This window comes from Copadichromis virginalis, linkage group LG3 (genome assembly GCF_057382275.1).
Source record: "Copadichromis virginalis isolate Kocher_CV1m ecotype Utaka linkage group LG3, C_Virginalis_male_GT1.1, whole genome shotgun sequence".
NCBI classification, from domain to species: domain Eukaryota; kingdom Metazoa; phylum Chordata; class Actinopteri; order Cichliformes; family Cichlidae; genus Copadichromis; species Copadichromis virginalis.
In genome coordinates, this window is record NC_140620.1 from 50,401,264 (window position 1) to 50,424,989 (window position 23,726).

Sequence of the window (23,726 nt, forward strand, 5' to 3'; positions counted from 1 at the left end):
TATCTTGTTGTTCATTCCTTTGTTTTTGCTTGAAAAAAACAAAACAATTTTAAATTCTTTCAGGAGCTAAAGTGGAAAAAGCCAGTGCAAAAGTGGAGTTACACAACAAATAAACAGACAACTAGATCACTATGTTCCATCCCATTGTGCGTGCCCACCACCTCATATCAACCACAGTGAGCTACACAAAACATGTTTATGTCTGATCCGAAGGTGAGGAAATTCTCCCCACACATTTTATAATGATTTTAATAGGAGTGTGTGAGGATGTAACATCTGTATGTACTGTTATATACATCTGGCTGGAGGTGGGCAAGTGCTTTATCTCCTATTGTGTTTTATTTCCTTGTTCCTTGTTGCAAGTCCTTTGGGAATAAAGACTTGTGTAAATAAACCTCATGAAAACTCAAAACCTCTAACGCCACTTCCAAATCTAGTTCAGTTAGTTTTACATTTTCTCCCAATGACCCAATAAGGAAATGTCTCAACTTTGACAAATTAATGGCTTGGCTCTATAATGTGCGGAAGATCCGGCATAGTGTGCAACCATCCAAACAAAGAAGGATGAACCGACAGACCTGAAGAGCCATACCAGTATTTCTAGCTATATTAGTGGGTCAGAAGACGTGGCTTAATGAATAGAGGGAGAGCACTGTAAAACAGGAAATCAGACAGTTCAGTGATCATGTCTAGGGAAGTGGACAAACTGTGCAAACTTGTTAACAAGATGACCTGTGCCAAAACCTATTTCAAACTGCACTCATGTAATATTTTAACACCAGGTAGTTTAAACACAAAAATACAACCTAACACGTAGTAAACATGCATTTATCCTGTTATTTAACACTGAAATGTTGTTACACTCATGTGGACCACAAATAAGTTCCTCAAACTAACAGCAGGCCTGAACCCTTGCACAACGTGAGAACGTGTCCGATCAAAGCCACTCAACATATCTGCCATTTCACACCGTCAGAAAGATGTCATAAGTCACTTCTCTGTATTTGACAGCTCTCTAATTATATGTGCGCAGCAACTGTTCATGATGACTGAATGGAAAACTGTGTTGGTCAGTAACTTTACTTCACAATCCCCCCAGACCTGTAGAACCATTAACTCACAGATTAGCTGGCAGTCATGTGTAAAGAAGGAAAAAAAGAAAAGCTTGCAAACTCTGAAGCCAAGTAAAGCAGCTCCCAATTAGGGTTCCTCAAAATATTAAAACAAACCACTGCAATCAAGCCGTCTTTAGCAGATACAAGCGGATCATAACCTGCTCGTGGGTTGAAAGGATCAGAACCTAGACTTAAATCTCTGACGGGCACAGAGAGACTCGTCAACACTTAGCCTGTCCTCATGCCCGGTGCCATTTTGTCCCGTATCTTGAGACCTGACACCAAAGGCTTTCTATACATGGCCTTTAAAGACAGACTGGACTTGTGTGGGAGTATTCATCCATGGCCTTTTGCCTACAAACCTAGTTAAGAATTTGCCATGACCCCAAACTTTTCTCTTTTTTTACCCCTCAAATCCAACCCTAAATCCTCACTGGATGCTGTGGGACGAGAATGGACGCATTCAGAACAACAGCAGGATTATTTCAAACCGACATAAGGTTAAGGCCGCACAAACAGCGTCCGACAACAAGTTCAGTTTGAGGGGTTATTAATCGCCAAGGTACCGCAGTTAGGTTTTACACTCTTATGAGCCTGACAAGATATCACAGGAGCACTTATCTCCCTTCCTGCTTTGTGTCTCCTGTGCTACAAACTAAACACTGCTCCATATTCTGCCTTCAAGTATTTGCCTATCAGAATGGGCAATGTTTGATTGTCCATTCTAGATCTGGCTAAAGTGGAGCCAGGTCTGACATTTTAATCAACCGCTTCTCTTTCGGCAAGGTCCTGTGCAGAAGCTGTCACACTGAACACAGTGAGGAAGCTTCTGCTCATGACTTTATACGTGTCTCTCTTACAGCAACATGTCCAAAAGCGCCCAGCTTTCACTATGACGTCAACTTTTAAGATCCCACTGGAGATGGAAATGCCCTGTCTGTTTGTACTGTGTGCGAAAGGCAGCTACAGTGGATGACTCTACTGCCTTACTGCTGACCTTTGTTCCCATAAGGGTGTAGCTGTGTACGCATGTCTCATTCTCACTGTGTCTACTTATTTGCCTACATATGAATATAAGCGTATGTCCACTTTTCTTTACACCCTGATGCTGTTTTTAAACAACAACTCAGAAAACAGGTGAAAAAGTCTAAAAGTTTTTGTTTGGGTGAAATCTGACTGATCATGTGGACTCATTAGGAAGCTGGTAGGTTAAAGACAGTTTGTCTGATCAGACATTTGCATTCTTGCACATATGTCCATCAGGTAATAAATAGAAGTTGTTTCCAGCTGCACTGCATGTGTAAGGAAAAAAAAAAGTGGTTTAACAGAAGTGGCGACAGGCAGCGGTACACGTGCGTTGTATCTACTGGTAAACTTATGTCAGCATTTTGCTTTTATGGGAAGTAAAGACAGAAAAAAATATCTTTGAACCCTTCAGTGTTTACTACCAAGACACACTCCTATTGGCTAATAAAATAAGTTCTGTATTTTGGTAGGGCCATGCATCAGCAGTTCACACTTAAGTTTGGGGTTTTCGTCGTTTCTGTTTAGCTTGACAGAGTGCACTGTAGCACTCCCCTTATTGTGTTTCTTTTGTGCTACATAGCCACGCATCTAATTTTTCACAAAGGTTTCATTAAAAATACTTTGCACGTCGGAAACAATAGTTCTAGTTAAGTTCCCACGCTCGTCAAAACTGCTGATCAGCTGCTAAAAGCAAATCCTCACCACAGATGCATTCGTAGGACAGCACCGCAAAGTGGGTTTAGCTTCAAACGCTTGCTGACATCATCCAGTGGCTACACTGTCAATACCTAGACAATTTTCCTTCCCCATCAAACATTCAGAGATTTTAATGAGGAGGCAAATACCACGTGATGCTGAACATGGACTGCCCGAGTCACACTCTTCACTAGAAGCTATAATAGCTTTCATGTGAGCAAATGCGGCTTTCTCATAATGGAAAGATAAAACTGTCTGCAAGATTAAGACAGATGCTGCAGATATGGAAGCTTATTTCCAGCGATCTAGTATGGATTTGGAGCACATACCTCAAAGAACTACTAATCAAATGTATAGACAAAAAAGGGTTCTTGAAGCGGGAAACCATATCTGCACAGCCTCTGCAACTGATGAATCTCAATTTTTATTGGGATTTTTTGGAGCTCTTTCACATATGGATGGGGGTTAGCAGGCTTTTACTAGGTCAGAAGATGCGTATTGTTTGCACAGCCTGAGTGCCTTCAGTCACCCCCTATAGCCCTACTTGCAATCCAAGTTTTACTTTTTTCCCCTTGAACAATGATCTACAAGGGTTTATTGTTAATAAACTGAGGATATATCCAAGCGCAAACCTCCTTGCAAGTTCCCATTTGAAATACAAATTCTCATTTCCATTTAAATGCCACTTCTTCTGTCTGATAGCTTTGTGACACATTTAAGGTTGTCAAATAAAGAGTGCAACAAGCAACTTTCTTCCAGAAGGACAGGTAAGTTGAAAATTAGCATAAATAAATAAAAAAGAAATCTACATGTCTTCATCAAACTTGGTGATAAAGAAATGTGTTGAAAACTGACTTTCAGCTTTATGATTGCCTGTATTGCAGAAGGTCAAAAGTGACAAAAAGTCAAGTGGGAGGACATGTCTAAACACAGACTAAACAGAAACCTAAATTTGCTCTGCTATCCTGTAAGGAGTGGGAAATCCAATGTGAGTGCGTAGGCAAGCTGGTGAATCACTGCTCTGTGGCAAAGACAACAGAGACACAGGAGAGGAAGGAGAGAAAAAAAGCAACCAGAGACAACCAAAGCCTGTAAAAGGCCAACAAAGGCCTCTCTCCCCAGCAGATGAGAACTTCAAGTAATTTTGTGGACAAATATCACAAATAATTACATTTTTAAGAGTCATTTACAAGGACATCTTACCTGCCCGGCCGAATTTTCAATTACTTGAACCAGTGGGGGCCTTGTTGACATTTTTGAAGGAGTCTGTGTTGCCAAAAAAATAAAAATTAAAAATGGAAAAAGGAACCTTGAAACTAGTACGATTCGTCAGTCTCTGCTGAGCATTTAAAACTTGTGTAGTTGATAGCTGAGGAAAATCTCCAACAGATGTCCAGTGCTAGCCAGCTAGCAGCGCGACAGACAGCCTGTGAATCAACAAGTTGAATCCCACCATCAGCGGCTAGCCGAGTTAGCCAGCTAGCTCGAAACTAGCTAGCAGCAGCAACCGCAGGTCTCATGTTTGTCAACAAGCAGAAAATGGGAAAAACTAATGTTTTCTTCAGCTCCGGCCTGGGTGTGAAGGCATTCAGTTCCCAGTTCAAGTTGATCTGCGTCGATAGCGAACAGTGAGGTATAGCACGGATGTAAGACGCGAGCTAACTACCTGCTGCTGTGACGTTTTGATCAGCTAGCTACTTATGCTAGCCTGAAGAAAAAGTTGGGCAATGGTTGTATTGAAAGAAGACAAGGTTCAGATAGGTGGCTATCGTGCTAACTTGTAAGGTTGCCAACTGAGGTTTGGGGAAACCAATGACCGCTTGCCAAAATTTACAGCAAATGTTGACACGGCGTCGTTTTCATCGCGCAGTGTCGCCGTTTGTCTTTCTCCTTTTGTGGCAGAGATGTTTCCTTTTAGGTCTTCAAACCAGCTCCGAGGTCTACAAACTTTCGGGCCAAAGTTATTTCCCGGCGAGGTCTCGACCTTCCCACCTCTCACAAAGCAAATTCAAATATTCCCAGTGAGTTATCCGGGGCCAGGGTATCCTAAAAATAAAAGCAGCACCTTGTGAAATGGTCACATGGCAGGTGAGAATCACAAATTAATTTGTTCCGCTAGCTAACTGGTCGACATTAGCCCATGTAGCTAGCTAATTCAGGATTTTTTGAGGTAAGGCTAGCTCGTTAGCTTATTCCCCAGCGACCGCAGTGGCGGTGACTGCCAGAGAGCAACCCACAGAGCTCAAAATCCACGGAAATCACCGGCGCTCTTCCTTGTGTTGCGTGATTGGAATAAGGTCGTTCACCAGTGCTGCACTGCAGTGTGGCGATATACCAGTTCGTCCTGTCGGTACACCGACTAATATTCCAGTCACCAGCCGACCGAAGGAGGAATCATCAAGTTGTAAAATCCATTATCAGCAAAGTGGGCTTTTCTTGCTCGGAGGTGCGTGTCACGGGGAGGGGGGAGAAAAGCGAGGAGCTGCGCCCGAATGCAGTCTATGCGCACGATCCTGCCCTCATACCGGAACAAGCTCGCGGCAACATGGCTGCTTGCTTGCACCACGACTTGAAAGGGGAGGGAGGGAGTTCTGAGTTCGGCTTCACTCGATTTTTTCCGAGCCTTTACTGCTGAATGACCGCAATTCCTCCATGCTGGTAAATGGCAGGTGCGGGAGACTGTAATTGTTCTCCTCAACCTGGCAAGAATGAAGGCTCAACTCCAGACATAATGGAAGAGAGAAACTTGGAGCCTCCGGGGTGCAAAAGTTCACCGGTCTTTCAGTTAATTTCCTCTTTTTTTTGGTTTATTGATTTATTTAAGTATGCCGATGAATATTTTATCGGGCTCTTTGCCTCTTGCATTGTTAATATTGTGGCAAAGTCTTTTACAGAGCGCTCCTGACAAGTTAATGTGCATGTTTCTGCTTCCAGCTGTGATGGAATTTAACCCACCCAAGTAAGTCTACTATCTTACAAACATGAGAAGCTTTACTCGAGTATGTCGGATTTATGTGACTGTACTCCACTACATTTCAGAGGGAGCGATTGCACTTTTTTTACTACACTAATCTGCATTTAATGGTCATATTCAATACTTATAAATGTGCTGATTGGAGGAAGTTTCTGATCTTTACAGATATTACCAAAAAAAAAACAAAAAAACCCAGAGAAGTGCCTACAGCATGAATGCACGTAGTCCCATGAACCCTTTCAGTAAAGCCAAAGAGAAGCTGGACTTTCGTTCAGTGAGTAACTAGTATTTCCTCATTATGGCTGCACAGATTCATTTCATCTGTAAACAGGCTTATGGACACACGCCTCTTTCTGCTCATCCCTGGAAGCTCCAGTTCTGCAGGCAACACATACAAGAGTTGCCAGATATTTTTACCACTGAGTCACATCCCTGTTTCCTTTCATCTGTCACACGTTTAGCTTATTCCCATCACACCTCTAAGAATTCCAGTGCTCATTTAGTGAGGCACACTGTTACAGTGCAGTGCAACACTTATGGAGAGCACATAAACACTTCGATCTTTAAGCCTAAAACTAGTCTATTGGCTAGGATTTGATATTTTGGACTAAAACAATAATACTTTGGTTGATATACAAATCCATTTGAAGACAGATTTTTTTTTTAAGCCAATTACAGAACAGTACCTCTTGGCAGCCACAGCTGTAAAAATAACATGTAACTAGAAACTCATGCCATCTTAAAATGTGAGATGCTGACTGCAGGTACAGACATTTTCAAGTTACTTAGCAACAGCCATAGACTGACAAAGGTAATATGACTTCCACTGGAAGTAGTGATGCCACAAGTCTGTCAGCTGGGAGGTCGGCAGAGGTGCAATATCAAAAAAAAATCATCATTTGAACAATGTGAGGATGTTGTGCAAAATAAAAAAGAAGAATTCAGGATATGAACGGGTATGAAAAGGTTGTTGGGGACGACCGGGAGAGCATCCAACTGGCAGGATTTCCCGATAAACGAAGGGGGGAAAAAATCACCCCCCTGATGATGGAGGGAGAGCACTCCAGGGTATGTGCACTGGGTATGTTCCAGGAAACACACACACCTGCTTTTAGCATATCAATCTACCCTCTATATATTTAATAATGAACCTTGTTAATGCAGAATCACTGCACCTTTCACTCAGTGCATAAACCTGGATCATGTCCAGTTTCATGGTGGATCAAAGTAGAGGGATGCCAGTTTGGGGGGGAAATGTCAGAAAGCTATAGCAAAACAGTAAATATGTAAACTCAGTGACACCACAGTCTTTTTTTAGACTGTACATGGACCATTTTAGCAGGAGACAAGCTGCTTACAGACAAATCTGTGCTGAAGTGTCGCCATCTGCAGGAGGCTTCCTTATATTACATCCATCCATCCATCCATTTGCACTGAAACGCATTTTCTGGCTGCAGTAGAGAAGAAACAACACTCTGTGTAGGAGGCTGAGTCGCAGACTGAATTGCACTAATCTAAGCATATTTTAAGTGTCACTGGAGGAACATTAAATAAAATATATCAGCCTTTGAGTCTCCAATTACTATTTCCATGTGCCAAATGTATGTGGTTGCTTTGAGGATGTAATATGTAACAGTTATTTTTGATATACAGTCAATAGTTTTCCCAGTAGAGCAGATAAAAAAAAAAACCCCAAAAAAACCCCATGAGCACTTTGATCTGTGATCGTCAGGCTTTTCCAGCAGTTGTGCTTTTCAGCAACTCCCCTCTGAAATCCACCTCAGCCTGGGTGTGTGTAAGTCAGTGGAAAAATACAGATCTTTACTACTACAGCACCTGATTAAAGCAGCACCCTTATTTAGTTATAAATCCACTGGAGCATGAGAAAAATCAAAATTTTAAGCAATTATTAACTATTTTATAATTTTGATATTTCAACACTGTTATATAACCCATGGCTCAAGTCACTGCATGCATGACATGCATGTATTTGGAGCTACTGATGTTGTAGTTTTGTGTCATACTTTATAATCTCCTGTTCTCTGAATAATTCAAGCATTATTAACACCCACATATGTTTCAAATAGTTCTAATTAACACCTGTATTGAGTGTAAAGGTATGCATGCTGGAGTGCTTTGGGCCATTAAAGTGTAATATTGCTTATCCACCATGTAGAAGATTAAATGAAGTATCACAGGGGTGGCTATAAAACAAATGGAGCAATCCAAGGAAGCCAGGAAAAGAGTGGAGGACACAAACATAAAATTAGTGATTCCCTTAGAACCATTATTCTTTCTTCAGCAGTCCGCTGGGTGAAAATCCTGCCCTTAACCTTAGCAATTTAGAAGCTGCTGACTCGCAGCGTGGGCAAAAGTAGTACGGAAAGAACCAAAGCCAAAAACCAGGCTTTTTATCCACACTGTGCTATAATCACAGTAAGTGCAACACCGTGTAATTAGATAAACGGATTGAAGCACATCACCGTTAGTTATGATGAACATAATAAAGACTTGTTTTGTGGCCCATTAAGCACGATGCATAGCAACACGTTTTGTTTTTTTTCCAACAGTCTGTGAAATAATGAAGTGAGGACGGTTTTATATCCACAGGTATAAAATAAAATATGTTGAGGAAGTCGGGCTTTCCTTTGTATCGCCACAGGAAATACCATGGAGTAGGTGAAAGCAGTTTGATGGCCTCCAACTGATTGGGACCAGTTTGTTTTTGAGTTTTTAAGGTAGAAAAATTGCAAATGTCTGCCTCTCTCAGCAGATGTGCCGCCTTCCAAGAGACACTTTGACAAAGATATCTATAACATACTGAAGTCTTAATTGTATGTAAAATAAAGCAGAATTTTACTGTTGAAATATTCAGTTGGATGGTCATTAAACTAAAGGTTTGATGTACATGTAGCAGTCCTAGAACATCCTGTCTCAACGATGCTGAAAAGCTATTCAACGTGTTACTTCTAGGCTGAATTTATGTAATTGTTTATCAGGTTTCTCTAAAACAGGGGTGGGGAACTCCAGGCCTCAAGGGCCGGTGTCCTGCAGGTTTTAGATGTGTCCTTGATCCGACACAGCTGATTTAAATGGCTAAATTACATCCTCAACATGTCTTGAAGTTCTCCAGAAGCCTGTTAATGAACTAATAGTTTAATTCAGGTGTGTTGACCCAGGGCGATATCTAAAACCCGCAGGACACCAGTCCTTGAGGCCTGGAGTTCCCCACCTCTGCCCTAAAAGATCTCAGGAAAGCCTTCAGTTGATCCAAAACACTGCAGCAAGAATCCCGACAGGGACTAGAAATTGTGATGATATCACTCGCATATTAGTTTTTCAAGTCGCATGTGGTAGTTGGAGGTGTTAAGACTAAAGTACCATGTTAAACAAACAGAGCACTTCACTGTGAGAATTCAGGCTGACTAGAGTTTCTAAAACATGAATTAGAGGGAGTCTTCAGCTACCAGAATCCAGACAGCCTCTCTACTTTAAATATTAGGCTTCAAACTGTACTTTTTGATAAAGCTTATCGTTATGGCTGGATCAGCTGACTCTGGCATGTTCACCATACATCACATATCAGATAAACATGCAAGTTTGCTAACTTTTGCATTAAATACATTTACAGCTGGGGATGATGTGGATCGCATTTCTTTTGCAGGTTATGTATTAAGGTACGTAGAACAGTTGGCCATGACGATGACGCACGCTTAAAACTCTTTCTTAGTGCTGTGAGAACGAATCTCTGTTTTAAATTAAGTGTGTATTTACTGACCTCTGTTAATCTCAAGTTACCCAACGTGGGGCTGTCTGTTTAATCCAGTGAAAAAAGTTCAAACACAGCCACAGTCATGACACCGTTATCAGGAACCGAGCGGATATGAACTTAATCCCTCCCACGCTCCATTAATCTTTTATTAAAAAGTCTCCATTTAGCTCTGGCTCTCTGAAGATAACAGTGTCACGCTGCAGGTCTCACGTTAGCTTGCGTTACTGTCAAGTGACCACAGCAGCATGAACGGCCTTTTCTGTTTAAAGCTGTCAAACCTCTTTTAATTGATGTTGGTTTGATTTTGTATTCCCATGCAGTAATGCATAGACTGTACAGTCTACTCTACATACTATCCATGTAGAAAATAATATGCAAGTGGGTTTAACTTGATATAATGTTAATATTGAGCAGTTATTATGCAGCTGCGTACTTTCATTCTTGGGACTCTGCTAGAGTAGCTTTGCATGATTCATAGTTCAAAATAATCCTTGTTTATTTTATGTAGGGCGTCAGGTGCATCCATCAATTCATACTGTCTGATACAAGCCATTATAACTCCCTTTAAACCAGCTTCCACTGGCTGCAAGAAGTTTTACACGGCAGGTAGGTGGGGCATTCTGCCATAATGACCATATTAAGGATATCTGCTCTTTCTGACATCAAACTGATCAAAGAGGTAAAAAAAAACAAAACAAAATCTGAAGCTGAGTGTATATACATTGAACCAGTATATGCACAATCTAAAAAAAAAAATATATATATATATATATATATATATATATATATATATATATATATATATATATATATATATATATATATATATATATATATAATAAGGGAAAATACAATAGTTAAACAATAATTACCTTTAAAAAGCAAAATGGTACAGCCCAGTGACATGAATGGAAAATTCCCCACCGCTGATAGTTTGAAGATGATGACAAATACAAACAAAAGCAGGAATAAACATTGTAAAAAATTCTGATGCACTTACATATATCTGCAAGAAAAAATAAATAAATTCTGAACTAGCCTCAGTTTTTAAAAAACACAATCAATATAAACCAACATTTTAAAAAAAGTACCTGAGGAAAACAAACATATTTACATCATCAAATCTGCCCTTTAAAGCAGATATTGTTTTTATGAGTGGAGCTCCATAATGAGAGAAATCTTTCTTAATCCTGCTCAGATGTATCAAATAAAACCGGGAAACCTTTTAAAGCGAAAGAAGAAAGGAGACAGAAAGGGATAAAAACCCACAGGATTATAAATAACAAAGGGTGAGGGTGTTAAAATAGCTTTACATCCAGCGAGGCAGAGAGGATTCACCTCTGACTCGCTCTCTCTTTAAATAGCACCGAGCAGCTCCTCCACGGCGACAGTCGTCAGGTCGGAGTAGAAGTTGCCCTCGTTGTCGCCGCCTCCGAACACCAGCAGGGTTCTGCCGCTGTTCATATCCGCGTCTTCATCTTCCTCCGAGAAGCAGCGGTGACCGGCCGTCTCCATGGTGATGATGGAGTGCCCCGCCCTGGGTACAGACAGCTCAGGCGCGCTCACCTCTGTCCAGCTGTTGGTGTCTGAAACCGCAAAACAAAGGCACGAAATTTGTATTTTTCCGCTAATTCTCGTTTTTACACTTTATGTTCAGAATAAACTCAACAGTCAGGTGAAGGTGGCGGTTAACACATTGTTACTTATGTAAGCTACTTTATTGCTTATAGGTCTGTGGCTTTTATTTTAAATATTAAGGACGTGAAGGAGATATTTTTTGGGCACAGAACCAACCGGACCTACAGTATGGATTGTGCAGGAACAGTAGAATAAGCAGTGTCTCCTACCTAGTTTGGGAATTACGTTACCAAAACCCTAAAATAATTCTGTCTTGATCTTAAATCCTCTATCAGTCAGACTCTGTCATTAACAACAAAAAAAAAAAGCTACTTTTCAGAAACCAAACCTCTGCTCACCTATATCAAAGACGAAGGCGTCACTGAGGGCATTGTTTCCGTTGTAACCACCGTGGATCAGGAACTTTGTGTCTGACAGCACAGCGCTGCCGTGCCAGCTGAAACACACGAGCACACAATGTTCACATTTAACTTCAAGTTGCTTAAAGGTTCTTAAAACGACTGCAGACGATATTGTAACAATCTCTGCTCTCATTTTAATCTCCTGTCTTATTAAAATCGTATTAAACCTTAATTTGAGGAACGTAAACGTCTCCATTTAGCCCCCATTTGTCCCTAAATGTTACTGCTTGTGTTATGTTTATAATACAGCTGTGCCTACATAAAAGAAAAGCAGCTGGTCTCAGAGGCTAAAGTGTGAAATTAACCGAGCTACCCACAAACATCATCGGTCTTTCCCCATCACAGTACATGATGTCCCCACCTGGGTAAAGACATCCATTATAGCACATGTTTCCAGACAGTTTGTAGTAAATTGCCTCAGTAACTACAGGCCAGAGGCTGTAACACTAAGAGACTGATCCTCAAATACATCAAGCACACTCCCACCTACTCTGGACCCACATCAGGATTTATACAGAACCAATAAGCCAACAGATGTTGCCATTTCCAGTGTCCTCCACACCACACTATACTGTACCACCATCTGCCCACTGACTCTAGCTTTCTTGAGAACCTGGCCAAAGTTGATCAGGATGGGTCCCCTACCACCCCTCCATCCTCTCCAAAGGAGCACCACAGGCTGTTTTGAGCCCTTGATACCATCTCACAACACAAATGGCACCATTAAGTTTGCAGACAACACAAAAAGAAGACAGGAATGATCACTGGAGGAGACACAAAGAGCTGTTCATTAGTTTCAGGAGAAATCAGAATGACCATCTGTCACTGAACATAAATGGAGAGGATGTGAAGAGTCTTTAGTTTTGGGTTTCTGGGATCAAAGAAGATTTCCATGGACACACAGAAGGCACTGCCTCATTTAGGGGGAAAAAAAGTCTGTTTTCTGAGAACTGAGGAAATTAAATCAGCCTCAAAACCTGGTGTCTTTCTACCTCTGCACAACTGAAAATGTCCTCACAGCATCCTGACACAGTACCCAAATGGCTCTGCAGCGGATAATAAAGCGCAGCTGCCTGCTCCTTAAGACACATAAAGAAAGTATCCCCAGAGGATGCCCATCAGTTGTTCATCAAAGCACGCGTAACACGATCAGATCCATCGTCACACTGAACTCAGCTCTGACATCTCACACGCTCACATAATATTTTGAAGTGTTATGTGCGATACCTTCGAGGAGAGGGGGGATTCCCAGTTGTTTTGACTGCAGAAAACTCCATCAGACCTAAGACATAAACACGTTGCATTTTAATAATGCAAGCATGGATGTGTAGTTGCACGTTTCCCCTGATTTAGATACTTTGTGTGTGTGTGTTGCTCACCAAGGTCCAACATGTACATGTCATTGTAGCATACAGGAGTGTCCCAGCCACCAAACACATAGATCTTCCTCTCCTGCATCACACATGCAGAATGACTGCAAGACAAAAACAACAAAGAGGAGGTTAAAAATATGGAGCAATTATATTTAAAAAGAAAAAAGTTAGAAAGTGTGCGTTAAATAAAGCTTTGGACTGAGCCGTGTTACCCTGAGCGGGGGGAGGGTTTGTCTCCGGTGACGATGGGCTGGTACCAGATGGAGAGGCGGGGGTCGAAGATATACAGAGAGTCGCTACAGCCATCGGGCTCTGGGTTGGGCCGAGGAAACACCCCTCCCAGCACGAACAGCTCACCCTGAAACATACTGCAGCTGTGGTAGGCCAGGGGAGGAACCTTACCCTGAGCCTGAAGAAGAAGAGCAGGAGGAAGTCATTTAAAAACAAAAACAGAAATAAAGCGAGCACAGCGTGTGGACACAGATCACCACGCACCTCTACCATGGTCCACTTCCAGCTCTGCGTGTCCAGGATGTGCACGTCATTGAACCACTTCTTGTTTTTAGAGCCCCCGAACACAAAGATCCTTCTTGAGTCGGGGTCGTAGATGGCTGTGTGGCCGATCCTGGCCTCAGGAGTCGGACCCTCAGCCAGAGTCTCCGCGGCCACCCAGGACACGTCCTCTGTTGCACACAGAACGTCCCCTTAAACACGGCTCTCACCTGAGCTGTAGTATCAACGAGAGTCTAAAATGCTGTTGAACTGACTGACCTGTGCAGAGCTTCCACATGGGATCTTTGCAGAACTGCATCCTGGCTCCCTGGCCTCCAATCAGAATTGCTGTTTGAGCATCGATGGGACATAACGTCTGACCCCAGCGACCTGACGGGCTGGCCAACGGAGCTGCAAGAAAACACGACATGTCATGTTCTGTTGGGAGTAGCCAGACATGATCATCACTCAGATCATGTTTCTGAAACACTCCCAGCAGCCTGCCTGTCACCAACAACCATGTCAAAGTCAGCTAATTCAACTGTATTCCCCATTCCAGCGCTTGGATGTTTATCATATGAATCCTGTGTACTACAAGCAGGATTTGGGGCTTAGTGACTTCACTTTAGTGTTACATTACTGGATTACATCTCCATAGTAACCTGATTTGTAGAAATAACCTGCTCTGGACCTCCATGTGCAAGTTTTGTAGAGTCAGGGTCAAACTGACTGAGTTCTCAAGTGAGCTCGACCAGTTAAACCTGTATTTTTAAGGTGAAAAAAAAAAACAACAAAAGCCCTAAAACTGTGTCCACACTGGCAGTGACGTGACAACCAGACACCACAGAAAGTGATATTCAATGACTTTAAGCAGCTGGAGGTGAAAAAGCCAGCAGCGATAACAAGTTGAGCGACTCACAGATAACAAATAAACTTTTCTCAACTACCAATGAGAGCACAGGAGACTGTTGACTGGCTTATGACTACATTAGATGTTTACCTAGACAACTTGACCCTGAAACTGGCTTCAGCTTTAAAGTGACATGCGAATCATTTCCTGTGTGGATGCAGCTCTCATTTCAAGTTTGTGTAGTAATAGTGACACTGTATGGCCACACAGTAATGGTGACATAAAAAATGACTTGACTGCAATTTATTACACTTTGCATAGCCGTGCAGAGGGCTTGCTCTCGTCCCCTGGCCGCATGTTTGACGGCCCTGCTATATTCCCCCATTTGTGATGCCAGCTGCAAGCAGTTCTCATTAAGCAGAGCAGACAGTCTCATTATTCTACAGACATATGGCAACATAGCCCTAAAACTGCAGAGCCTTGTTTGTAATTGCAAACAGGTCTCATATTTGTTGTTTATGTGCTCACACACAGTCTGACACCAGCACTTTACACTACAAGCCACATTCACATATTCGACTATAGCTGCATACGAGGTGCGATTGGTCACATGCTCCCAACATTGCCTCTTGAATGCAAACTCGCTCACTGCTTTACTGGGAAGGCCTGGTTTGACCTCTTGGTTTGATGGCCACCTTAGAGAGGCCAAATTCGAATTTCTGGCTGATGAAACACAGCAGCGCTTCAACATGCTGATAATAAAGTGAGAAACGCTGTCTAGATTAATAATTCCCCAAATGCTCTTCCAAGTGATTCATTTGTTTGACTTGCAGGAATACCGATACAACGCCAACAGCGCAATCTAAAAATCAAACAGTCGGAGGGAGCCGAGCCCCGCTTGAGTCACACGCCCAGGTTTATGTTACTTTCCTGCAAGTGAGCAGTGAATGGAAAACATCTATGCGTGAATGCGGGATGGGCTGTGTCAGCTGCTGGGACAGAAGAGGAAATAAATATGACAGAAAAAGGAAGAAGAAAAGAAACAGTACCAGTGTGTGTGGGAGCCTTGGCCTGCCTACTCTTCGTCCGGACTGCACTCTGAGGAGGCATTCTTCCCACAGTCCCCTGCATCTCTGCTGCTGTGTAGTGAGGACAGAGAGAAAGCAGGTTTGATAGAAGAAATAGCACCTAAAGAAATTTTATTTATTTATTTTTTTAAAACACAACGGAAAAAAAAACAAAAAACAAACACCTTTTCCACCTGCTCCCTTCAGCTTGGTGGTTTCGGCACCGCTTGCAAACAGCTTTTGGCTGCCTTTGGCTTGACCTCTGACCTTGCGCACAGGTGTGGTCTTCTCAGTAGTTGCATTTGGACACGTGTTCTCTTCTTCTTCTCTTCTCTTTGTCCAGTCATTGCCTTCTTCTTCTTCTGCAGTTTGCTCTCTTTTCCTCTTGCCGTGGAGCTCTCGGGCTGCGGGTGGAGCAGCCGTGTCCTGAGATGCAGCACAATTGAAATAATGTCATTATCGCTATCTGCTTTCACCGACAGCAGCAACATTTCTTTGTGATATTATAAGACACAGTACATCCTTATCAGATTACCTTTGGAGTGTATTCCTTCACGGCCATGATGACTTCTGGTTCTGTTGACTAAAGAAAAAAAAGGGAGATTATATACATTAACCTGTGACATCTGTCCATATCTTAAAGTTTTAACTTAAGAAAATCCTAATGTTTTCATAAGCTCTTTAGATTTCCTTAGTATTTACCAGGTTTCCTCCCTCCAGAGAGACGTTCAGTGTCACACTGTCTATCCAGGTCTCCTCTTCCCACTGCTCCCATGACAAACATCTGAAGGTGAAATATGCATCATTCACAGAAAGGCTGTTAGAGTGCATTACAAAAAATAACAAAACGGATAAACAGGGCGAACCTACTTATTATAAGGAGTCAGTTTTCCAATAGTGATGGGCATCCGATCAGAATCGCTGAGCTCTGCGTTGACGCAGATCCGCTCCCCCCACCGGCCGCTGCTAAACAGCACCACCTGGCGGACGCTTGGTGGAACTGCAACACGGACCCTTCTAGAGCCTTCAGCGCTGACACGGCAAAACAAACGAAGAAACAAGCAAATAAAGGCACACTGCTCGATTTACATGCAGAAAAACGAGAGGCGAAAAGTATTTACTGTTTTAAAGAAAGAGAAGTTAAGCGACTGTGTGTAAACAGGTCTAATTCAAAGACGCGCCAATGAGGAGCAATAAAAGTGTAGCGACAGAGCTGTTGAGCCCAGCAATTTTAGCTGAAGGCGACTGATCTATTTAAAGACACATATGAGCGTCTCACGGGTACAAACGAAAAACAAATACATGACATTATGTGCGAGTCGAAAGCCTGCGTTACCTCAGCAGCTTCTGAGGCGGCCCGTTTACTCCGAAAACCGCATAAACTCCGAAATCATCCATCCTCGCGAAGTCCTCCTGAAAAACACAAACAACATCCACCCGGTTCCGACTATACTCTTTTATTTAAAAGTACGATTTTAAATATCTCAATAAATCACTCTTTACCCAATCTCCCGCCACCGCTGTTTGTACAGTATCTGAACTCCGCGCGAGCTCTGGGGTCAGTTTAGGTGCGCGTGTTTTGTCATCACAGTTTCTAGTAGACGCTGAAGGCTACACAGCAAACCAGTTCTCCGCCCGCACGGCAAACGCGGATAAGAATTTCAAGCAGACTCAGGGCTGCAACTTTGGGGGCTCCAAGCCAATTGCAGGCCTGATTTCGGAGGCGCTGCGAGACGCAACAGAAGCTGCGTTCAATAACACCTTCAACAAAACGGTGAATTCTACTTTAATTAAGGCATTACTTTTATTACTAAGTTAATTCTATTTACTAATTAAGAAAACCTATCCGGTATTTAGAAATTAAAACAGCAAATTAATAATAGAAACATAGACTATACAAATTATATACAGTGGGTGTACATAAATTACAACCTTTATGGGACCAAGTGGTGTGCAGGAAGAGTGTTTGCAATGATGATGGACAGGCTGACAGATGATGAAGGAGGAGTCTTTGTGGACTCTAATGCTTGCAGATGACATTATAATCTGTATTGAGAGCATGGAGCAGGTGGAAGAGAGCCTTGGGAGGCTGAGGTATGCAGAAGAGGAATGAAAGTCAGTAGAAGCAAAACAGAATGTGTGTGTGAATGAGAGTGAGACAGCTGTAACAGTGGAGATGCAAGGAGCAGACATAGTGAAGGTGGATGATTTTACATACCTGCGGTCAACCATTCAAAGGAATCGACAGTGCACAAAAGAGGTGAAGAAGAAGTGCCGGCAGGGTGGAGATGAGTGTCAGGGGTGATTTGTGACCGAAGGATAGCAGCAAGAGTGAAACTCAAGATGGTAGAGACCTTTGTGCTTTGGAGATGGTGGCTCTGACAAAAAGACAGGAAGCAAAGGTGGAGATGTTTTACTGGGAGTGAGAAGGATGGACAAAATTAGAAACATATACATCAGAGTAACGGCTAAGACTGAGTGGATTGGAGACAAAGTTAGAGAGGAAGGATGGTTTGGACATGTGCAGGGGCCGCGTATTTGACAACGAATGCTGAAGATTGAGCTTCTAGGCAGGAGGAAAAGAGGAAGACCTCGGAAGATCATTGGATGTAGTGAAGGAGGACAGAGGAGGATGCCAGGAATAGAGTGAGATGGAGATCTGCCACTGGGACCTCTAAATAAAGCAGCCAAACGAAGACGTTTATTGCATGCTGCTTATTTATTTATTTTAAACGAGACACTTTGATGCTGCAGATAAATAATTCACGCTCATATCACCAACACTTGTTTTATTTCAGTATCATAACATCCTGAAATAGTACATCTCAAAACGTTGATAAACTACTGCTGTTTGTTCTTGAACGTACCCCCACCAACAGCGCATGCTTTCGAAAAGCATTCTGGGATCCGATGCCGGTGGAAAGCTTCTCGAAAGAACTGCAAAGATGATGGTGAGTCAGCTAGCATCATGCACCACACTCAACATCTAATCCATCTCCATCCTGTAGTTTATCAGAGAACATGGTCTCCCGGAGTGCGCCTGGTGTCGGTGACGGGCCGTTAGAAGTCTCGGAAAGCTCTTATTTTATGAAATAGCTTTTAAAAAGGTTATTATTTTTAGCCAGACAATGCTAGCATAGCCGCTATCAATGGGCGGATACGATGCTAACGGTGATGCTAAACGGCTTCCTATAAACTAGTGTTAAAATTTGAGCTAGCGTCGTGTAGTTACATATTTATCTACTTTACGTGGATTCGCTTTCAGCGTTTGAACATATTTGATTTTAATACCGCCCTCCACCTAGTTTGTGATGAGCTGAGCTGCTGTGTTTAGCCTCTTTGTACGGCTGAGGAGCTGCACCGGCTTGTGTGTTGTTCTGCTTTTAGCAGTAAAAATCTGAAAGCTAATGGCCCGGAAAATAATGCGAGCTGTACAAACCTACATGCATGCACTGACAAAAGCTATTGCTACAACGATGTCGTGTATAAATAACCTAGGCATTTGTACTTTGACACATTGTTCATCCTTATGAGTGCCTACAATGTGACATCAATCCTTCTGGCAATGTGGATGTACAATAGATGTTTGCGCATCGTCACTGTCACAGTACTTTTGCAGGACTTTTTCCTCCTATTCTTGGATTTGTGTGATGTCAGAGTGTATATGTCTGTGTAGGTTCTCAGTCATCCGGGTCATGATCGTCTTAGGAGCTTAGAAAGGAGGCGAGTGGACTTCTTTAGGTTGGTTGAAGACATTTAGCCTCTTATCCAAGAGGCTTCTTCAGTTCTGAACTGAAAGTGAGAGGGGAAACATCACCAAATTTAAAGAAATCTGTTTGCCTGCTTTTTAAGCACCTGAGATCAGCATGCATGTACTTAAAATAGCACCAATGTGAGCAAATGAACCACAGCCACCTTCTATTTGTGAGGTACAGTCAGAAGAAATTTGAGGCTGAAGTGTGTTAAAATGGTTTGTTCCAGATAGTGGACAGACTGAGAGGCTTTGTTGCAAAGCTCCTGTAGCGGAGTCCAAAAACACTAACGTTGTGCTGGAAACGAGCAGAATGATGGGATTTCTGAGGTGCCCAGTCATGATGGATGCTGCTGACAGGTGTGAGCAGATTATCAGTTTGCTTACCCTCTCTTCTTGTCTTCCTGTGTCTCCCTCTCTACTTCAGCCCACACCGGTTATTCTGCTTAAGGAGGGGACGGACACATCTCAGGGTATTCCCCAGCTCATCAGCAACATCAATGCCTGCCAGGTCAGAACAATAACTCATCTCTTTGTAGTTCTGTGTCTATTTTTCATTTGCTCTGAATTTAACTAAACATTCTTGAATTCCTCTAAATGTGCTGCTCGTGTTTCCTTCTGCAGGTGATTTCTGAGGCTGTCAGGACCACCCTGGGGCCCAGAGGGATGGACAAACTGATGGTGGACAGCAGAGGTGAGATGGATGGGGGGAAAAGAAGGCGTTATTGTTCCTAGATTGGTCTGCGGCACAGTCGGTGTAATGCAAATGTTTATTTTTCCAGGAAAGGCCACAATCTCCAATGATGGAGCCACCATCCTGAAACTGCTGGATGTGGTTCACCCTGCGGCCAAAACTCTGGTGGACATTGCTCGCTCCCAGGACGCTGAGGTGAGCTGTTTGAGGCCATTCGTGCATCAGAGTTTATGCTGTCAGGAATTTCAGATTGACACCGTCTTTCTCCTCAGGTTGGGGACGGCACCACCTCCGTCACCCTCCTGGCTGCAGAGTTCCTGAAGCAGCTGAAGTCGTACGTGGAGGAGGGTCTCCACCCGCAGACCATCATCAGAGCGTTCCGCACCGCCACCAATCTCGCCGTCGGCAAGATAAAGGAGATTGCCGTCTCTGTGAAAAAAGACGATAAGCAGTGAGTTCTCTGTTTGACTTGAGCAACTTTTGATGTTTCTCCGGTGAGCAGTACAGCTGACGACCTCTTTTCTGCTTCACTGCGCCAGAGAGCAGAGGGAGCTGTTGGAGAAATGTGCGGCCACAGCTCTAAACTCCAAGCTGATCGCCGGTCAGAAGGAATTCTTCTCCAAAATGGTTGTGGATGCAGTCATGTCACTGGAGGAGCTCATGTCTCTGAAAATGATCGGTATCAAGAAGGTCCAGGGAGGAGCTCTGGAGGTTGGTGCCAGGAAGTGTGATTTTCCTGTGTAAAATCTTTCAAAACAACAGTGTTAAAGAAGCAGATAATATATCATACATGGTCTTACCTCAGCATGTTGGTTTTTTAAATTGTTCAGGAGTCCCAGCTGGTCTCTGGCGTTGCGTTCAAGAAGACGTTCTCCTACGCCGGCTTTGAGATGCAGCCCAAACGCTACGAAAATCCAAAGATCGCTTTGCTCAATGTGGAGCTGGAACTGAAAGCCGAGAAGGACAACGCTGAAGTCCGTGTGAAATCTGTGGAGGTACGAATCAGCTGCCACAAAGCTGTTTGTGAAAGGGTTTTGTTTCCACGCTCCCTCTAACCTGAACCTTTGCTGCAGGACTACCAGGCCATCGTGGATGCAGAGTGGAACATCTTATACGACAAGCTGGAGAAGATCTACCAGTCAGGAGCCAAGGTGGTCCTGTCAAAGTTGCCCATCGGTGATGTGGCCACCCAGTTCTTCGCTGACAGAGACCTGTTCTGTGCTGGGCGGGTTCAGGAGGAAGACCTGAAGAGGACCATGATGGTGAGGCATTCACAAACTGTTAGTTTTTTGTTATGGATCAACCGGGACGCCAAAAATCCAAAATCAATCTTGGTAGTTGATTATTATGTTGAAAACTGCAGTTGGTCATTTAGCTTGAAGAATGACAGCTAGTTGGAGCCGACTTGGCTTTTAAAGTGCTGATGCTTGGACTGATTCTGAGGGTGAAAGCAGCTGACTGTGTAATGTAACCATTAGGCCTGCGGAGGCTCCATCCAGACGTCTGTAGGAGCGATGACCAACGATGTGCTGGGACAGTGTGAGCTCTTTGAAGAGGTCCAGGTCGGAGGAGAGAGGTGAGAGAGGCATCTATTGTGACCATACATAAGTGTAATGGCCAAACATATTATAATAATTATGCTACATTCAGTTTTGCATATTCTTCATCCCTCTGAGAGTTGTTTGTGGTGGGTTGCACTAGAGGTGACGAGATCAGCGGTGCTGTTATGAACCTCATCAAAACGGTTTCTTTCACTCCACCAGAGTTCACGTCTCAGTCACAGCTCCGCTTCTGTGCGTTGCAGCCCAGCACAAAAGCTCGAGAATAAAGCTGATATGGATGCATACTGGGCGTCTCCTGGGTGAGGTAGATCCAGGACACGCTAGAAAGATTATATTGCTCAAATGGTCTGGGTGGGGTTAAAGAGGTCTGGACTCCTCTGCTAACACGTGTATTATAATTCTGCATACATGCACCTCCCTGAGAAATCTAACTACATGTTGGTCGGATGCAGTTTAGGGATAAAAGGAGTTTCCGGTTACTATGCAGGTTAAAGTCTAAATCAACGTTAGGCTGCTGCCCCCTCGACCCCGGCCCAAGAGAAGCAGAAGAGGATTGATGGATGGATGGATGAGATTTTAGTCAGTGTGAGAAAAGACAAAACTGTCACTGCAATGGCAAAGTTGGTAAAGCAGCAACTTTAAAGTGACAAATTTGTGTTTTGTTGTGTATTTTTTTCTGTGTAGGTACAATTTCTTTAAGGGCTGCCCGAAGGCAAAGACATGTACCATCATCCTGAGGGGCGGGGCCGAGCAGTTCACAGAGGAGACGGAGCGGTCGCTGCACGATGCCATCATGATCGTGCGCAGAGCCATCAAGGTCAGCTGCACAAGTTTTCAGATGCTGATTATTCCTGGTTGAGTTTAAAGAATCAGTCTCTGTTTTTATTTTGTGCACGTGGGAGGAAAAAACATTTGATTGTACTTAAAAGTGAGATTGTAATTGGATGATGATAAATTACATGCGTACTGGTTGCTTGACTTGAAACATGAGTAGAGCTTCAGCAATGCTTCATGAGGAGAAAGCAGCTTGTTTTTGAGTTGCTGTGACCCCGTCTCTGACTCTTGTTTCCTGTAAGTTTGGTTTATCTTTGCTCGCCACTGTCATTGGTATATTTTGATTTCCAGTGTCTTAACTGTATCAACCCTCTTCCTAGAATGACTCTGTTGTAGCGGGTGGAGGAGCCATAGAGATGGAGCTGTCCAAGTACCTGCGGGACTACTCGAGGACCATCCCCGGAAAACAGCAGCTCCTGATTGGAGCATACGCCAAGGCCCTGGAGATCATCCCCAGACAGCTGTGCGACAATGCCGGCTTCGACGCCACAAACATCCTGAACAAACTGCGGGCGAAACACGCACAGGTAGAAAACAAACAAACACACACACACCTTTTAATCCCTGGTAGTATTTAAAGTGAAGGTGACTTTGTGCGCTTCATCCGTCACCTGTCAGGGGGGCATGTGGTACGGTGTGGACATCAACAACGAGGACATCGCAGACAACTTTGTCGCCTGCGTGTGGGAGCCGTCCATAGTGCGGATCAACGCCCTGACGGCGGCGTCAGAAGCAGCTTGTCTCATCCTGTCGGTCGACGAGACGATCAAGAACCCCCGCAGTACTGCGGACGGACCTCCAGGTGGCGCCGGCAGGGGCAGAGGCCGCGGGAGACCCCATGCTCACTAACGACGCGAAACAGCAAAACCCCATTTTAAACAAGGACTAAATCCAAACGCCAGAAAGAATGTGTCTCCTGTAGCGATGCAGACAAAGATTTGACATGTTTTACCCACGTTTGGATTTTAATTTTGGATAAAATGAGGTGTTGTAAGCAGTCAGACACACGGCAGATGTTACGTTTAGTCAAACAGCAGGGAGAAGAAGAACGACGGCTGATGTTTCTTGTTTTTTTGGGGTTTTTTTTTTTTTTTGTCTGTAGGTTTTCTTACTAAAGCTTTCACACGGTAACATCCATTAAACATTTCAAGCACTGCATCTTTTCACACATTTTATGTTTTTTTACTGAGGAATGGTGAAGTGAAAGCAGACTGTCAGCAGCCCCCCTCTTTAGTAACACACTCCTGTGTCCTGTGATCTGAAGGAGTCGTTCCATAACTTCTAATTTGGTTTTGTGTTACGTGACAAACTGCTGTGTGACATGGAAAGTGAAGCACTGATGCAATGTCGAGCAGTTCTGAACCATTTGTTAGCCCCGCTGTGTGAAACTATTTATTGGAGCACTCTCATCAATAAATTCACAGCTGAAACCTGGACTGTTTGTTCTGACTAACGTCTGTCTCAGCACTCAGATCTTTAAA

At 43.3% G+C, this 23,726-nt stretch overlaps 3 protein-coding genes across 11 annotated transcripts in view; 1 reads left to right on the top strand and 2 right to left on the bottom strand.

Annotated features, from left to right (window-relative positions):
* mark2b (MAP/microtubule affinity-regulating kinase 2b) overlaps window positions 1-5,385 on the bottom strand; it is a 48,141-nt gene extending 42,756 nt beyond the window's left edge. For all 8 annotated transcript variants that reach the window (XM_085451542.1, XM_085451544.1, XM_085451547.1 and 5 more), the window contains exon 1: window positions 4,041-5,385. In XM_085451542.1, coding sequence (XP_085307668.1) covers window positions 4,041-4,091 — 51 coding nt within the window. In that variant the 5' untranslated portion in view covers window positions 4,092-5,385. The remainder of the gene's footprint in view (window positions 1-4,040) is intronic.
* A 5,017-nt stretch (window positions 5,386-10,402) lies between these two features.
* krcp (kelch repeat-containing protein) lies at window positions 10,403-17,027 on the bottom strand. Of its 2 annotated transcripts, none has more exons than XM_085451550.1 (14): window positions 16,908-17,027; window positions 16,741-16,817; window positions 16,275-16,436; window positions 16,107-16,188; window positions 15,940-15,987; window positions 15,590-15,830; window positions 15,387-15,473; window positions 13,767-13,898; window positions 13,491-13,678; window positions 13,208-13,404; window positions 13,002-13,096; window positions 12,850-12,904; window positions 11,560-11,657; window positions 10,403-11,169 (listed from the first exon to the last, which is right to left on the bottom strand). In XM_085451550.1, exons 2-14 carry the CDS (start codon window positions 16,800-16,802, stop codon window positions 10,940-10,942), a joined length of 1,677 nt encoding a protein of 558 aa, XP_085307676.1. In that variant the 5' UTR covers window positions 16,803-16,817; window positions 16,908-17,027; the 3' UTR covers window positions 10,403-10,939. The 2 variants fall into 2 exon arrangements, with proteins under 2 accessions (XP_085307676.1, XP_085307675.1); XM_085451549.1 differs by having other exon boundaries at window positions 15,387-15,476; window positions 16,908-17,025.
* Window positions 17,028-18,271: 1,244 nt separating this feature from the next.
* On the top strand, window positions 18,272-23,681 carry cct7 (chaperonin containing TCP1, subunit 7 (eta)). The gene is made up of 12 exons (XM_085451552.1): window positions 18,272-18,355; window positions 19,583-19,666; window positions 19,780-19,849; window positions 19,938-20,044; window positions 20,122-20,300; window positions 20,389-20,560; window positions 20,680-20,844; window positions 20,923-21,111; window positions 21,328-21,425; window positions 22,096-22,228; window positions 22,566-22,772; window positions 22,864-23,681. Exons 1-12 carry the CDS (start codon window positions 18,287-18,289, stop codon window positions 23,092-23,094), a joined length of 1,704 nt encoding a protein of 567 aa, XP_085307678.1. The 5' UTR covers window positions 18,272-18,286; the 3' UTR covers window positions 23,095-23,681.
* Window positions 23,682-23,726: the final 45 nt, after the last annotated feature.